A 16,798-nucleotide genomic window follows, 5' to 3' on the forward strand; every position below is an offset into this window, starting at 1 on the left:
GAGTTTGTGAATCTTACTTTGTGAATATGCTCTGGTACGGCTTCAACGCTGTCCTTTCTTTTCTTGTCGTTGGCTATGTTCCAGTGTGGGCTGCAGACATCGTGTTTTGGGGTGGAGATTTTGAAGAACAAGACAACAGGAAGGAAGCTGAAAAGATGCGAGGGGAGGGAGAGATGAAAGCGCAGTTGATAGTTGATCCAAAATAAAAAGGAAAAAGAACCAAAAAGACCCTTATACGGCACTCTCCTCTTTTGGACAACGTGGCACTGTACTAGACAACGGGATCAAATCTCACACTAGCTATATATATATATATATATGAGAGGATCATGCATGTATATGGACCTTTATGCTACTGAGATGCTCATCAGACTCGAGAGAGCCAGCCCATCCATAGGACTTGACTCATGGCCATGAAGAACAAGAATTGTACCCTCCTCGATCGCTGAGAGTGAGACAGAGTGGTGGTAACGTTTGATACTGATGCGTCGGGTAATAAGACGTATTTGAGTGATCGCAACTACAGATATATCAATCTCATCAGTATTGCAATACGCCCATAGTAGGAGAAAGAGATGGCAGGAGGAAACAACTCACCAGGAAGAAAGCGTTGGCACCGAAAGTGTACAAGAAAACGATCCCACAAACCAACCTACCAAAACCTAACATACTAACTATGATGACTACTATAATACCAACGAATTTGTATCCGTTATAACCTATTAACTCGACACCGCTTGCCCCACCGCCTCTCACGTCAAGTAAGTATGTACCTAGTTTGATAGCACAGAATTCCAATATGACCACAGCTAAAGCTTTTGACAACGATACACCTAAAACTTCAGGATGAAATCTAGATTGTAATCCTGATGCTAAAGCTGATAATAACGTATAGGTGACTAGGGCCATTGCTAAGTGATTTGCTAAGATCAGTCAATGGAAGGATGTGAGAGATGCCTGGAAGACTTACTTGGGATGTAAAGGTCAGGGGCGTTTATGTCATCTCGAGGTGCTTGCCATCCTTCCATAGCTCCATTCTCAGTTGATCGTCTCACTTGTCTAGACCAAGGCTTATGTCTCCATGGGAATAAGACGAGTCGTAATTTGTTGAGGACATATGAGTTTGTAACTGAGAATGACACTTTGATGAGGTGTAAAGGGAGATATCTTGTAAACTGCGTTTCGGATGAGTTCAGTTTTCACCTTCTAACAGAAGTTGGATTTTACATAACTCACGTTTTTCTCGACGTAGTCTTGACCAGCTGCCACTGCGGATTTACCGAATTGTACACCCATTTGAGCGGTAGCATCATTCATTCCTGGCCATTGATTAAACGAATTTCCAGTAGCCATATTGCCATAACCTTGAGGACCAGGTGCTGGACCTACACCCGGTGTACCTGATGGATAAACCGTTCTTTGACCTGGTTGAGGTGCGTTGTACGCATTGAAAGAGCTTGATGTGGTGGTGCTACCTCCAGCTGATTCGCCGACCGGAGGAGAAGAGTATCTCACATACCCATCCTGTGAGATTCGTTGCGCTTGAGAATAAGGTGATGAATTCGTGGATCCAGCTGGGGTATGAGGTGGTTCAGGTGGTGGATAAGCTGGATGTGTAGGTTTGGGATGTTGTAATGGCGGTGGTGATCTTGATGAGATGAACGGTGGGGAGGCCATGTTTGATGTCGCTGTTGGATGTATGTATCCGTGAACTTGACGAGGTAAGGTAAGAATGTTTTTTGAGAGGACTTTGGGTTCTAATCACTCTTTTGCTACACCTGACTTTGCCATCTTTGCTTCTATCTCTTGTGACGCGTCACAGCTTACATTTCGTACTACTCGTAGTTCACAGTTCTGTAAAACGTGGGCATTGTGGTATGTGGTACTGCTGAATATCTTGTGGTAGTTATTTATCATCATTTTATCCCAAATATCTATCCCTTCAAAAGATTATGCTGTATAGCTAGCTAGCTACAAAAGATAATTCACCTGTGTACCATACATCTGTCAATAAGCCACATACAGGATGAGTGTTTCTGAAATCCCAACGCAGCCTATAGAGGTCAGCGAGGCTTCTGAGAGTATGATCATCGATCCGGTTCCAGAGGCAGGAGCGGACACGACCCCAATGGCTGAATCTACTTCAGCAACGAACAAGAGTAAACCTCCACCTTTCAAGAAGCGGAAAGGAGTCCATGATGAAGAACCTAAAGAACCTTTGTCAGAAGTGATGTTGAGAAGATTAACGAGGATTAAAGAAGGTGACACTGTCATGTTGAGATTACCCAGTGATGCTATCAAAGTAATAACGATCGAAAAGAATGGGTAAGTCATCTTCCCTCTCCGTTTTGTATCGAGCTCGAATGAGAGTTAGTATTTCCCGAGTGTCACTAGCTCATGTTGAGGCTGGCCAGTGATTGTCTTTGGAACCAATGCTGATCTTCTCCATGAATAGGCTAATACAAATAGGAAAGTACGGATCGTTCCCTTCTACTCAATTACTAGGTCTACATTATGATATAACGTATGAAATCATATCTGGATCCTCTTCCTCAAATGCAAACTCACCGTTACCTGAAACTGAAACTGAAGAAACACAAGAAGCATCAGGATCAGGATCAGGTGGGAAAGGCATCAAGAATAATAGTAAAAAAGGAAAAGGGAAAGAAAATGATCAAAAAACAAATCCAGGTTGGAAAAATGTTTTGAGACCTTTGAAAAGACAAAGTGTAGTAGATGCTGTTGTAGGTGAGTTTTTCTAGTTGATTCTCGCTTGCTGAGTGAGGGAGGAAGGGGATCCAGAATGATGCCAACTCTCTCTGCCAAGTGATTATACGGATTGAGACTGATATCATGTTTCATTATGTAGACGACATAACGGAGACCAACGAACATATACATGATTTACCCGAAATGCAGAAAAACACTCTATCTCACGAAGAGATTAGTGCATTTAGATCGCAGGGCTTGACGGCGGAGGAAATCATAAAGAAACAGGAAGAAGCGCACGAGAAATTCAAGCTGAAAACAGAATTCAGTAAGGAGAAATGGAGGCGGAGGAAAGAGAAGAAGTAAGTGTAGCTTCGCAGTTCGATGTCTATGGGGAGGGCATTCCTGAGGGAGAGATTTCATCGACGAGATGAAGATAAACTAGCGGAAACCCGCAATGTGCTCTTCAACGAGATGTCAAATACAGAAGCTGATCGTGCATAATTTCCCTATTCAACGATAGATTTTCCCAAACTGTTCATCCGTTATCACCTTCACTCCCAAACATCCTAGCACACTACTCTGAAAGAGCTCCAGCATCGATTATGCATCTTCGTACCGACACTTTATCTCAACTTCTGAATATGGCAAATGTCAGACCTGGTGGGAGGTATCTCGTAGTCGATGATACAGGCGGATTGGTCACTGCTGCTGTTTTAGAAAGGATGGGTGCACAAGGTAGAATAATGTTATTCACAGATAGTGATTCCCCCCCTGCATGGGGTGTATTGCAGACTATGAATATCAGCGAAAGGGAATTGGAATGTGTTAAATGGCTAAATTGGATGGAAGCTCAAGAGGATTATGAAAGGCGTGAGTTTCTCATACTATAAAGGTCTTTGACGAGTGGGGCGTACGTTCGAACAGTAAATTTCATGAACTGATAATTCGTTGTGTAAATAAATCAGCCCCACCGCCTCCCGAAGATGACGATGCGAAACCTAGTAAAGTAGCTCAAAGATTACGGAAACATAATGCTCAAGTGGCGGAATTGAATGCCACTCGAAATGAGTTACACCTTGGTCAATGGGATGGGTCAGTAGTCTCCCTCGCTTTTTTTCTCTGCTTATCAGAGTAGCTGAGCTGATCTAGATTATCATTCCTAATAGATTGGTTTTATCCACTTCATTATCACCTATATCGGTCGTATCATTCTTAACCCAATATTTGATAGGTTCATCACCTATAGTAGTTTATTCACCACATCTACAAGTCTTAGCAGAACTCTTAAATTGGTCTAAGAAAGACCCACATTATTTACATGATACATTATCTGAATCGTGGGAAAGGACATATCAAGTTTTACCTGGTAGAACACATCCCATGATGAATACAAGTGCTAGCGGTGGATATATCTGGTCCGCGATAAGAGTGTGAGTTGCTTTTCTGCATCTCCGTTGCCTGAATCAGCATCGCGGCCCCTAAAGACACGAGTGGCAAACGCTGATGATACTTGAATGATGACTAGACATCAATCGAAATTCCAACCTGAGTCTCATCAAAGGTTCAAACGTCGTAGAACAGGAAAAGCAGTAGGAAAAGAGACTCCAACTGGTCCGGAGCCGGAAACGGTCGAAGAAGAAGAAGGAGTAGAAGAGGAAATCGAAATCGCATTAGAAGGAAAAGTAGGAGAAGCGAACGAAAACACCGAAGAAGCTCTAAACGATGCTTGAAAGACTGAATGGTCAATTCCGCATAGGACATGACGTTTTTATGCTTTCTCTACAGTACTAGCAGAGTGTTGTCGATTTTTCTGATGCATATCAAACATATTTATACGTCATCATTGATTTCTAGGTTTTGTAGAAGAGGGCCTGCCTCATTGACTTTGCGACATGCACTTCGTTACAAAAGATGTCCATCGTGTTGAAAGAAGTAGGGGAAGGATTTAATGTAGAAGCACGACCCTTTCTCTCTCTTGCTCTTGTACAAAAAAAGGAAGTATACCGATCTTCGCTTGACTGTATATGTGTCTGAAACGTGAGCATACCCGAGGTCATCGCAATGTGTAACGAAATGGGCATTTTCATTGACGCTCATCCCATACGATCTTTCATGCTAAACACGATCCCAATGTAACATCCCCTTTATGCAAGCTGTTAAAGGAAGGGTCTGACGTCCCAGACCGAATCTGAATGAGCCTTCCGTGGCATACTGCAAACAAGGGATAATACCTTCGCTATACTTGAAACGTTTACGAGGTTAGTCTCGACCAATTCCTGTCTTCCAGCTACGTCATCCTGAATGGTTTTCAAGTTCACAACAATGGATGATCTCTGACCGGCAGTCCTTCTGCTTCCATTCGACTCGACAGGCTTAATGATTCAGTGGACTCGGAAGTATAAAAGACTAATTTACAACAATCGTTCTTTGACGGGTTTGCCCATCCGCTTCCAAATCCACTTCCCAACGCCCATCTAAATTACGATCAACATTCCTATACTCTACGATAGAGTTTTGATTTCATACACGATTCTCATATCTCAAAGCAAGCAATTCTATAACTATGACGACTTTAATTTCTGCCAGCTCTTCGACTCAAGACGAGTTCCAGATTCATCCAAAAATGATCACATTGCAAACCGATCCAGAAACCGGTGTTGACCACAACGTCCTACATTTTGAGTGTATGTGGCGACCAAATGAGGAACCGGAAGGCGAACTTCGACCGTTCGTTCATCCACGCATACCCGTATTCAATGATGTATTAGGATACTCCGAAAAGCCAAAGAATAACAGAATGGGGTTTCATCCATCGATGATCTTTGACAAGCACAAACTCCCTACCGAAACCCTTGCAGAAGGGATATCTGTAACCGTCGATTTGCTCACACAATCTGAAAAAGCTTATAGTGTATTGATGGGTGAGCTCGACGCACGTCTTGAAAGGTGTGCACATTTGAGGAACGAACTCGAATCCAACGACAAGGCGATCTCCAAAACATCACACCCATTTGCGGAGCGGCATCCAGCTCTGGTCGCGCAGTACAAAGAAGAAATAGCGAAAGCTTCTCATGAGAACACTGAAATAGACCAGATATTGAGAGCTTTAACTTGTTACAGGATGAGTATCCCTGTCACACTCAGGACCGCTTACTCTAATCGCAGCCATTTTCAGAAAAGGTCGACCGAAGAGTATCTACAAACTGAGATGTGTAGAGTTACCGTGAAGAGCGGGAGTAAGGATGACTTACTGCGTAAATGGAGAAACAGATACATATCAACCATTGAAAGGAAGGACGATCGATCACTACTCAGATTGGCCGAGGCACAGTGCGCCATGTATACGAACGCATCCGCCGCAGTAAAGCAAAAGGTCCTTGATGAGAGTGCACATTTGCAAGAGCAACTTAACCAGTCAATTAGGACGGAAATAAAGTCTCGAAGGGCATTTGAGGAGGAGTTCAGAGCTAAATATGGAAAAGCTGAGGTGCCTCGGTCCGCCTCAGGATGGGATGAGCTATTCTCGAAGTCTGAACAGTGGCGCAAAGACCGGGAAACTACTACGAGTATCGATCACACAATTGAAAAAGGTAAAGGTGATGTGGCATCGGTCGTTTCCACTGAGGAGGACACTCAAACCGCTCCGTCATCTAATTCTCAAGGCACATCCTTTGTGAGCTGTTTTACCACTGTGAATATCTACTGTACTCTGATAGCCGATCGTCTTGATACACAGGTGTCCGAGTCCACGAGTCGGTCAGATCCCGTGACGTCCGTGGAACAGTTGAGACTCAACCGGTCACTCTCGAGAAACTATCAGACTAGCGGAGTAAATACACCGTGGGCAGGATTTGATGACATCCCATGACTGTAATTGCTGCTAATATCTCACCATGTATAGGGAGTCCAATTTCCTCGCTGGTCAATGACAGAGCAACTCCCTCCGTTCGGTCATTGTACAAAGGACTCCCCTACCGTCTACAGCAGTACATTCGGCTACTAGGATACAAGCAATAGGTAGATTGTCGGACTTGCTGGAGTTTGATTCATATATAGGGCTATATTCTGTAGGCAGAATTCAAGTAAAGTTATACCTTGCCAATACAATTGCGAGTCGTGTTGCTAATGGTATGGGATTGTATCATGTGAAAGGTCGTGAATATATGATTGACGTGGTGATTGATGTTTCAAACAGAAAAATGCTGGCGGCACGTCTTGGAGTGTCGATTTCGCAAGCTTTGAGTGATGTCAATGCGATGTGCAATTGAGACATGTCTCTTGACGTGAAAATTCATATGTGAAACAGCTCATAGCTTATCGGCTATTGCAATACGAGCATACCAGATACTTTGCTCAGTACCAGCAGGTTTCACACGGAATTCGTATCTCGATAATTTAGAATTTGAGCTACCAAGATAAGCATTATTTCAGTGTTACGTTCATGCTTTAGCTAATACGGTATAGTATACGTATGAGTATATGTGACTGACTTCTGTGATGTTTCTCCAAATTGTCGATAGTCGTCTGACTTCATAGCCGGTAATGAGAATAGTTATACGGTCAGCTGAATGATCTTTACATGTTCTGCATTACATATATAATTAATTCAGATGAGAGTCTCTTCTTCGGTTGCAGTAATTTTTAGCAACTTTACATCATACTACAAAATGGGCTCTTCACAATCGAAATCCAAGACTACAGGCAAGACCACGGGTGAGCAACTAGGCTTTAAAGCGATTGCAATAGCCACAGCTCGCCACCTTTCTGATTTCAAGAAAGGGAGCAAGAACGGCGAGGGCGCCTTTACGCCTCGATGTGAAGCGACACCACCACCAGCGTACGAAAGTTCTATTGTCGCTCCTGGAAAGTTGGGAGAGAAATCCTCTACAGTCAAGAAAGCTGAAAATCAACCTGAGGTCCCTAAATGGATTTACAAATCCGTCTTCTCGCCTGGAGGCAGTATTCAAATCACTTCAAAAGAAGGTGAGAAATTCACTGTGGATGGTGGCAAAGTCCGTGCTTCTAGGTGCGCATAATTGTTTCCAATCACTGGTTCATCTGGTTGACATTGATATGCTGATGGGTCCTTTTTGCTGAGACAGCCGAATTCTGGCTGAGAGACTGACATGCAAACTGTCCGATCCGGAACCGAAGGTAGAATTGATTTTCCAAGATCAAATGGAAACTTCAGATGTTATCCTCAAGTATATCGACATACTCAAAGGTGAAATCTTGCCCATCAAATCAGCCAAGCCAGTATATGTGGACACCATTCTCAATTATACTATTGTAAAGTTGATTCAGTTCTTAAACAAATATGAAATGAAAACCGAAATCAAGTTTTTACAGCTGAACGTTCATAATTGGTTTTACACTTATTTGGAAGATAAAGGTCATGTAATCCAATACCGGATTTCAACTTTGGCTTTCTTCATATATTCAGCTTTGCTAGACGATGATCTCTTCTGCAAAGAGATAATGAGAAGGAGCTATTATGAGGTGTATCCATATGGTCAAGTGGGTTGAAACGACGCTTGTTTACTGTAATCGATTGCTGACGCATAAGACTGATTATAGCACACCGGTATGACGATCTGGAATATCGTTTAATTGTCAACCACCGATCGAAAGTTTCTACCTCCAATATATGAAAAAGCTTTTCGAAAAGCTTCTCAAGAAAGAGAAACCGCCGCCTCTTCTGATGAAGAATGGACTTCACCGATTGAAACATTTGAGAAAGCACTGAAGGAGTAGATCAAATATGATTGATTAAATCGTAATCCAATTCTTTCCATAGCTGCGTTGTAATCGTGTCGCTCTGAATTTCGTAATCTCTGACTACTCGTGCCAGGCGTGATGATATGTGAGAATATGTTATGCACGATTAGCGAAATCGTAAGACCCAGAGGTCGAGAATACTGTGGTACTGATGCCCGACATAGGCGGTCCGATCCAGAAAACCCCCCGCCGATATAGATTCAGCAACATCGAGTAAGACATGGAAAACCTATACTCATCCTTTCAGCGGCCATTTGACTCTGATCAATGTTTACTTTGCCTAGTGCCTAGTTGGATAAAACTCCACGTCAGAGCATGCCGACCGCTTTGAAACGGGTTCGGCTGACATTAGTTCTTAGGTGGCAACGATAAGGCCTTTGCCAGGAAGCATGTGCTCCACCTTACGGCACTGCGCAGTATCCAACGTAGAGCTGACGAATTCTGTCCCCTGTGGTCAACTTAGTTTCAATTCGAATGTACTTATATCCTCTACACGTGATTAATAGACTGATTTCAGCTGCCCACGATGGGAATGATTTTGAACCTTTGTCTTGTACTCCCGAAGATTTACAAGGTTGCTCAACGAGAACAACTCAGGTTCTCCTCCAGGCTTATCGTCGAAACATTGCTATGCAAGTCGCTCAACCTTCCTTCGGCCATTATATTAGTGAAAACAAATTCGTGTGAGGGAACCTGGAGGAGATCATGACACGTCGAAGCATTTGATGTTGAGTGAACATAATGATGAACAGTCTTGCATGTTTGTGTGAACATCTGAAATACCAGTCTCATGGAAAACCATTTGCTTTCCACTCGATGAAAGCACTCCTCCCTTATACTCTAGACATTGTTTGATCCTCCTTCAGATCTATACCGTTCTTCCTGTTTGCCGACCCATCCTCGTTAAGGGTATGAAATTATTTCTTGGTCCTGCGAGGAACAAGATGAATAGTTAGTCACAGTGCGGTTCAATGCAGTAGAGACAATTCGGGATAAATTTACTCTTTCTCCAAGAAAGTGATCAAATCGTTCCTGTCCTTGGCCTTCTTCAAACCAGCGAAAGCCATCTTTGTTCCGGGGATATACTTTTTGGGGTTTTCCAAGTAGTCGAAGAGGGTATCCGATTCCTGGGTTTGATTATTACAAATCAGTCTGGAACTACTTTCAAGTCCATGATTGTATCGAGACGCGTGAATGATGACAAGAACTCACCCAGTGTACACCTTTGTTGACGTTAGCAGCGGTGTAGGCGAAACCTTCGGCTTGACCTGATTGTCTTCCGAAAAGACCGTGGAGGTTAGGGCCAACCTTGTGAGGTTCACCGGAACCAAGGGTGTGACATTGGGCACATCTGGTCTATCGGATTGTAAATGATTAGCTTGTGGGCACATCAAACGGAAGAGATGGGAGCAAGAAGGCGAAATTGTCTATTGTGGCGTTAAGAATGAAACGGCAACTCACCTTGAAGATACTAGCACCTTTGGTAGCGTCACCTATGTATCATGAACAGCCCATTTGATCAGTTCTCTATTCATCGCATCGATCACTAGATTTGCCATCCGTCGTTCTTCGCGGAATGTCAGACGATCGATGGAAAACGAAAAGGCCCCTCCTTTGTGTGGAAAGCCCAAGGGCAACTTTCCGATTGACGTGAAGCACTAAGTCAATGCACTTACCAGGAGAGTAAGAGTCACCAGCCATTTTGATTGATTATGTATCTAAGAGATTATCGAGTTGAAGATCGAAAGTAAAAATCAAAATAGAACAGAAAAAAATCACGATAAAAAACGGCTGGAGCTGCGTTGCGTGTGTGTACAACCTTTCGATTCCAGTGGTGGAGAATTGTACCGTATGACGGATTTATTTCACAACAATTTCTATTCCGAAAACATCCGATAGCCAATGAAATCTCACTGTTCAGTCAACTCACTCACAGCCAATCAGTATCGAAAAAATGGACACGCACGCCTAAGCTGTGAAGATGAGAGAATTTATCAGACAGGGCACCTAATCTGCCTCAAGGCCCTCTGTTAATAGGCATCTCAGGGGGCCTTTTGATGAAATCTCGAAGCCGTTGCTCGCTGTTTGTGATTTTACACCTAGTCCGTTCAAAGAATATACATTTACTCATTGTTGCTGTCATATCTCTACTATACAACAGACACATATCACAATGGTAAGCTGAGTCCTCGTTGTGCCGAGATCGGAAGCCTGGCTGACCGTGCTAACATGACAGGGCGGCGGAGTGAGTGAACCTTCAAGAACCACATTTTCAGACAGGAAGTTATCATTGACCAATTCCTGCATTATCTCCATAGGCACACTACGCTTATCCCAAAGAAGTTTGGACACCTTCAGGTATGCCATAAACACCCATCTGCTTCTGATCCTATGCTTGCCAATATTGACAGTATTTTTGCCCTGATTTCTCCTACATTTTTGCACAACATCTCATTCTTCAATGACACTCATCCGCAACAAAACCATCTCATGCTTTGACATAATTCTTCCAACTGGACTCCAATAAATTCACATCTACAGGTGGATGGTGGTCAAGACCTGGTAATTGGGCGACTAACACTGCCATATGTGTATTTGGTATTGGAGTAGCAACTTTTGGTGTATGGAGATTATCAGCTAGCAAAGAACAAAGGCATATTGCCCCTACTCGAGCTATACCTTCTCAACGTGTGAGTGATTGTCATATCCATCAGATGATCAACATGATACCGGAACGAGAGGGAAGGCAGAGGCAGACAGGGTCCCTGGATGAGATTGTGCCAACGTGAGAGGGATAGGCTTGAAGAGCTGTAACCTCATTCATTATCAATGCGGCTATCAACCTTCCTGTGCAGGAATTGACTGAGCCAGGATCCTTCGTTGTTATACCGAATTGTGCTGACATATCTCACGCATAGTGGTCGCCACAAGCAAGAGAAATTGGAGTGAGGAAGGAATGATATTGGACGAGAAGCTTTGCGCCTAGTGTACGATGTATATGCAGATCATAAAATGAGTAAATTAGCGTGGGTTAACTTCAAACCGAATCATAGCGACTGGCCGTTTCGTCTCAAAGTGAAATACTCGATCGTCTCAGAGCGCACGCATCTGCACCAACCGAGAGGCTATAGCGTCAATAGGCGGCTGCGCACCGAAAAAGCATGTATCAAGGTCATGATGGTCACACTGATGATACTTAAGCATTTGACCCTCTCAAAGTACAGGTCAACATTCGGCGACACATCGATGAATTGATATATGGCCCCTCTTCGAGCGGTCCCCATCGCACTGTTCTACCCTTGTGATTACCATCAGTCTATCAATTGTTGCTTCTTGGGGTTGCACTGAATGGTTGACCAGTGCATGACGTACGACACTTGCACACACTCGGCGATGCCCACATTGTCGAGTTTGTTGTTTGGCTATATCTTCTACAGTCTCCTTCCAGTGAGAACTCTCATGAGTCCCCTTATCTATAGTGTGACCGTCCATGAACCGTAACACTCCATTCCAAGTATGACAGACCCAAAGACTGATATCACCAAGTATTCATAAAAAGCATACATGATAAATGTATTATCAAGTTCGTTAACAGCAACTCAAGACAGGTCTATCTAGCATCCGCAAATCGTTTGAGCAGCAATGTCCATCCTCTACCCTTGCATCCCGCATTCGTATGATAGATGAGTTGATCAATTCTTATCATCCTCGTCTAATAAATCCTTCCTGTTCATGCCCATCTGATTAACGGGCGAGAGTATCCCTTCCCTACATTTGCAGAGTCACATCAGTTCCCAAATCACATCCATAGCATAAGGGTGTCGAAGATCTGAGATACTACTTACTTCCTCAATAAGCCTTCTACACCAGATTGGTCTATCTCCCAATCGACTCTGACCCAGGTTTTCTCTAATTCACCGTTTTTATATACCAACAAAGTAGGTAGAACGTCTGGATCAGGTACGCCGACCGGTTCTTCATCTTCATATCGGGTTGTATATGAAGATGTTGGAGGTAAAAGCGAGAATTCAAGTGAGGAGGCTCGTGCGCGATATAGGCTGATAGGTGTTGACAAGTGTGAAGGCAGATTCAGGGAGAGGTGTAAGAGGGATGCGAGGAGGGATGTACATCGTGGTATATCCTAAGTCAATGTTTAGTACTTCTGACGAGGAGAGGAGACCAGGACAGCGATGTGGAAAGCTTCGATGATCATCATGGAAAACAAGAATAAAGACGTGAAAGGTGAAGACACCTTTTATTACAAGATCAGATCAGATGGACTAAGAAGATACTCTTTCCTCCTTCTGTACTGAAGAGCTGATTGAATTACCATCCCGGTGTTACCTTAGCACAAATTTCGAACTCACAGGTTCATAGATCAAGACTACCACCCAACCATTTCTTTCAACTGCATCTATAAAACCTTCTTTACCAACTTCTTTCAGTCCACCTCTTTTGACACTTTCTCTCCTTCCATATTGCCGATACTTCTCATCTTCATTCCCGCCTTCATCATGGTCATATCCAGTCCTATCTTGATAGCGCAGTTGATCCTTTCTTTTCCTTCTCCATTCTTCCACTTCCACATCATCTTGTCCCGCTTGTTCCCTTTTCCGCAATTGGTCTTCTTCATGAATCGTCAAACCAACAATAGCTCTTCTGTTCAATTCGGATACTCTTTCTGCATTCTGTCTTTCTTTGATTTGTCTACTGTGTGAATTATGTGCTTTACGATCTTCTATCACTCCTTTCGGACCTGTTTGGGGTCCATCATGTTCAACCACCGTTCTATTACCATTTTCGATGTCTGGTACACCCCTTCCTGATGTATCACCTCGCTTACCGCCTATCAGATTTGATGGTTCATCATAGTCGGATCCTAGTTCGTCGTCTGTATTATCAGGTGATATGGATGAGGCAGATCGTGAAGGCGATGAGGGTGATGGATCAAAGGTGAATAATGATCCGTTGAGAGCGGCTGTTTCCAGTGAGTCGGGCATTGTTGGAATTCGGATTTGGCAAAGAAAAGAGGACCTCTATCTGATGTAATTGATCGAGTCGATGCGAGCCAACATCATGACTTGAAGTGATACGTGAGCACAGAACAAAAGGTAGCTGACACAAGTCTCCTGATAAATAGAACAATAAGAAATGTCGTTTGAAGCTCGGTCACGCTAATCAGGAAAGATAACCGATCGACCGGCGAACGTCGTTCATTACTTCCAACCGGTAATTATTTGTGTAAATGCTATATCGTATATACTATATTATCTTTTTGCATGATTTTGATGAACAGGTTGAAGCATGCATGATAGGCTTTTAATGAAGTAAAGTTTACATGATCCGAGAGAACACACTTCTATTCCAGCTTAAATCCATCACGGTCATCATTATCTTCTTCTTTTTATGGCTTAATCTGGCTTTAGTCCTGATCGACAGCCTCTAGAACTACTCGTCGTCTTCACGTTTCCTCTACAAAACGTTATCAGCAAGTACAGCAGTATGAGAAAGGGACAGAGAAAGGGCAGAAGCGAAACATTACATAATCAACAACTCACCTTCATCTCCCTTGTAACTCTAGTTTTAGCAGCTTCATGTCTTGCTAATTCAGGATTCATTTTACTCATTTTCGATTTTTCCACTTCTGCTCTTAGATCATACATGACTTCATCATCGTCATTGGACAAGAATGTTATTGCGATACCGAGTTTACCTGCTCTACCGGTTCTACCAATCCTATGGACGTATTGTTCGATTGTTCCTGACATTTGCCAATTGATGACCAACGAAACATCAGGTACGTCGATACCTCTTCCAGCTAAATCAGTAGCCACTAAGACTGATATGGTTCCATCCCTTAATGATTGTAATGCGGCTTCTCGCTGTTCTTGAGATTTACCTGAATGCAACGTTACACCCGTCAATCCGGATTGTTGAACGTATCGAACGACCATATCTGCTGTTTTCTTTTGATTGACAAAAACGATCATCGGTGGTGGTAATCCGATTGTTCGCAGGATTTCGATAAGTCTAGCTTTCTTCTTATCTTCACCATGTACGAATTCGATTCTTTGTTCAACTGTGTCGACAGCTTCACCAGCGTTACCAATAGTGACTGTTGCGGGTCTTCTTAGATATTTCCTTGCAAGTCGTTCCACCGCAGGGGGCATTGTGGCTGAGAAAAGAGTGGTCACTCTCCAACCTTTCCATTCCCCAGATTTGAGGGCTTCGTTAATTTCAGCATCATCGGGTTTGATGAACGTTGAAGGCATAGCGTCCAGGATGAAGTTCAGATCCAGTTCGAAACCTAAATCTACCATTCGATCCGCTTCGTCCATGACGACGTATCGACATTGTGACATGACCACCATTGATTTATCGATCATATCCTTCAATCGACCAGGTGTAGCAATGACGATTTCAGCACCGTTTCGGAGGTTGAACTGTTGTTCTTCTACTGATCGACCACCGACAATGGAAACACAGTTGTAACCTAATGGCTTCGCGAATCTTGCTGCTTCTGCTTCGATTTGCTGTGCCAATTCTCGAGTCGGAGCCATGATCAGAGCGTAAGGACCTTTGTGTCGGTTATCATCATTGAAAGGTGGTAGATGCCCAATATAGTCAAGCATTGGAATAACGAAAGCGGCAGTTTTACCGGAACCTGTGTTCTTCATCAGTATACTTTACCAGATCGTTGCAATGAAGCGATACTTACCAGTCTTGGCAACACCGATAAGATCTCTATTTTGCATTCCGATAGGAATAGCTTGTCTTTGAATAGGACTTGGCTCTGTATATCCTATCTCGTCGATGATATCAATGATATTTGGAGGTATGGTCGATTCTCTCCAACTTCTAAGGGGGACAGGTATATTACCACCCCGTGCTGCAATCGAGAAATCTTCTCTGAAAATACGCCAATCACGATCTTTCATTTCTTCCAGAGGTTTCTCTGACCAATGTCTATCATCGTTTGATCCTTTTCCTGCTCTCCGTCTTTCCAATGCGTCTGCATGACTATGTAGAACGGAAAAATCAGTATACGCAATCCCCTAGACAGGATGCAATCGAATGGTTAACTTACTTATCCAAGAAGGCTTCTTGACCTCTTCTTTTTCCACCTTCGTCAAAGCCAGCTAATCGACCTCCAAACATGGTTCCCCCTGGACCTTTGCCTTTAACGTCACTTGCCCAAGTACCTCTTTCTACAATTGTAGTATCATCACCCTCATTCCAATCAAATACAACTTTCTTGTCATTGGCTTTTCTCAACCTTGGTTTTTTACCATCAATCTTTTGGCCAAGATATCTAGCTCGTAATGCTGAGATTTCCATATCAGTTGGAAACGCTACATCTCCCGGTGAATTAGGTGTGGGTGTTGATGATCCAGCTAAAGGTGTTGAAGGTCCTGTTCCATGGCCATTACCGTTGCCATTACCGTTGTATGGTAAAGGTGTACCATTATCTCTCATTCCTCTAGGTGCTGAAGGTGGAGCTGGACCTCCTCTTGGTCCATTAGGTATGTTCGCCCTGCCATTCGCACGTAGATCAGATCTTCCATAATCTTGCCTACCATATCCATCTTGTCTACCATATCTATCATCTAAACAAACACAAACGTCAGTTTAATCTATTCTATAGTTTCACTATACTGGGAGGGCTCACATGATCCTCTACCATCATGATTATTCTGAGTGCCGTATCTGGAAGAATCCGCTCTCCTTCTTTCGTCTTCGGCAGCACGCTCAAACTCGATACGCTGTATACGTTCTCCGTCTTCTTTACTTTGTTGGCTCTTCACTTCAGCCTGTCGCTTTTCTAGCGCAAGCTTCGCTCGATCTGCTTTTGACAAGAACTTGGGCTACGCGCAGCAGACCGTAGGTCAGCTATAGTCAAAACCTCTTGAGGATTGTAAGAGCAGGCTAGATGAGGGATTTCAATGGAAGGGAAAGCAAGATACTCGTGAACGTACCTTTGAAGCGGCTTCCTTTTCCGCTTTTTGCTTGGCTACGATCTCATCCACCGATAGTGGACCTGCCATTTTGTTGATATTAGATAGAATGGAGAATGAGAGTTCTCACAATGAACAGGTAACGTAGGGAATATCATATTACAAGGAGGGTAAGTTATGGGATTGGGTGGCAAAACCACATAGACGCGATGTGAGATGGGATAAAATGAGATAAATGCGTTCATGATAAAAATAGCACACCATGATGTCTCCACGTGGAAGAGACAACGGCAACGGACCGAGTTATCATGACGACGGAAGATCAAAAGATAGCGACGGGCCATGTTTCGGTC

The 16,798-nt window shown here is 43.4% G+C and overlaps 8 protein-coding genes across 8 annotated transcripts; 4 read left to right on the top strand and 4 right to left on the bottom strand.

Annotated features, from left to right (window-relative positions):
* Nucleotides 1-367: 367 nt before the first annotated feature.
* IL334_007706 (uncharacterized protein) lies at nt 368-1,677 on the bottom strand (the record flags this gene model as incomplete). Its single annotated transcript, XM_062939396.1, has 4 exons — nt 368-520; nt 598-911; nt 971-1,175; nt 1,237-1,677. 4 exons carry the CDS (start codon nt 1,675-1,677, stop codon nt 368-370), a joined length of 1,113 nt encoding a protein of 370 aa, XP_062795447.1.
* A 349-nt stretch (nt 1,678-2,026) lies between these two features.
* On the top strand, nt 2,027-4,442 carry IL334_007707 (uncharacterized protein; the record flags this gene model as incomplete). The annotated part of the gene is made up of 7 exons (XM_062939397.1): nt 2,027-2,325; nt 2,456-2,748; nt 2,870-3,071; nt 3,233-3,582; nt 3,678-3,804; nt 3,879-4,142; nt 4,238-4,442. 7 exons carry the CDS (start codon nt 2,027-2,029, stop codon nt 4,440-4,442), a joined length of 1,740 nt encoding a protein of 579 aa, XP_062795448.1.
* An 893-nt stretch (nt 4,443-5,335) lies between these two features.
* IL334_007708 (uncharacterized protein) lies at nt 5,336-6,715 on the top strand (the record flags this gene model as incomplete). The annotated part of the gene is made up of 2 exons (XM_062939398.1): nt 5,336-6,385; nt 6,614-6,715. The coding sequence occupies 2 exons, from the start codon at nt 5,336-5,338 to the stop codon at nt 6,713-6,715; spliced, it is 1,152 nt and encodes a 383-aa protein (XP_062795449.1).
* Nucleotides 6,716-7,379: 664 nt separating this feature from the next.
* On the top strand, nt 7,380-8,322 carry IL334_007709 (uncharacterized protein; the record flags this gene model as incomplete). The annotated part of the gene is made up of 3 exons (XM_062939399.1): nt 7,380-7,738; nt 7,815-8,229; nt 8,290-8,322. The coding sequence occupies 3 exons, from the start codon at nt 7,380-7,382 to the stop codon at nt 8,320-8,322; spliced, it is 807 nt and encodes a 268-aa protein (XP_062795450.1).
* Nucleotides 8,323-9,488: 1,166 nt separating this feature from the next.
* IL334_007710 (cytochrome c) lies at nt 9,489-10,191 on the bottom strand (the record flags this gene model as incomplete). Its single annotated transcript, XM_062939400.1, has 4 exons — nt 9,489-9,617; nt 9,703-9,846; nt 9,952-9,983; nt 10,167-10,191. 4 exons carry the CDS (start codon nt 10,189-10,191, stop codon nt 9,489-9,491), a joined length of 330 nt encoding a protein of 109 aa, XP_062795451.1.
* A 472-nt stretch (nt 10,192-10,663) lies between these two features.
* On the top strand, nt 10,664-11,450 carry IL334_007711 (uncharacterized protein; the record flags this gene model as incomplete). Its single annotated transcript, XM_062939401.1, has 5 exons — nt 10,664-10,666; nt 10,727-10,735; nt 10,809-10,848; nt 11,032-11,180; nt 11,409-11,450. The coding sequence occupies 5 exons, from the start codon at nt 10,664-10,666 to the stop codon at nt 11,448-11,450; spliced, it is 243 nt and encodes an 80-aa protein (XP_062795452.1).
* Nucleotides 11,451-12,182: 732 nt separating this feature from the next.
* Nucleotides 12,183-13,490, bottom strand: IL334_007712 (uncharacterized protein; the record flags this gene model as incomplete). Its single annotated transcript, XM_062939402.1, has 3 exons — nt 12,183-12,258; nt 12,336-12,631; nt 12,858-13,490. The coding sequence occupies 3 exons, from the start codon at nt 13,488-13,490 to the stop codon at nt 12,183-12,185; spliced, it is 1,005 nt and encodes a 334-aa protein (XP_062795453.1).
* Nucleotides 13,491-13,938: 448 nt separating this feature from the next.
* IL334_007713 (pre-mRNA-splicing ATP-dependent RNA helicase PRP28) lies at nt 13,939-16,535 on the bottom strand (the record flags this gene model as incomplete). Its single annotated transcript, XM_062939403.1, has 6 exons — nt 13,939-13,962; nt 14,049-15,154; nt 15,209-15,510; nt 15,578-16,097; nt 16,160-16,355; nt 16,467-16,535. The coding sequence occupies 6 exons, from the start codon at nt 16,533-16,535 to the stop codon at nt 13,939-13,941; spliced, it is 2,217 nt and encodes a 738-aa protein (XP_062795454.1).
* Nucleotides 16,536-16,798: the final 263 nt, after the last annotated feature.

This window comes from Kwoniella shivajii, chromosome 11 (assembly GCF_035658355.1).
Source record: "Kwoniella shivajii chromosome 11, complete sequence".
NCBI lineage: Eukaryota > Fungi > Basidiomycota > Tremellomycetes > Tremellales > Cryptococcaceae > Kwoniella > Kwoniella shivajii.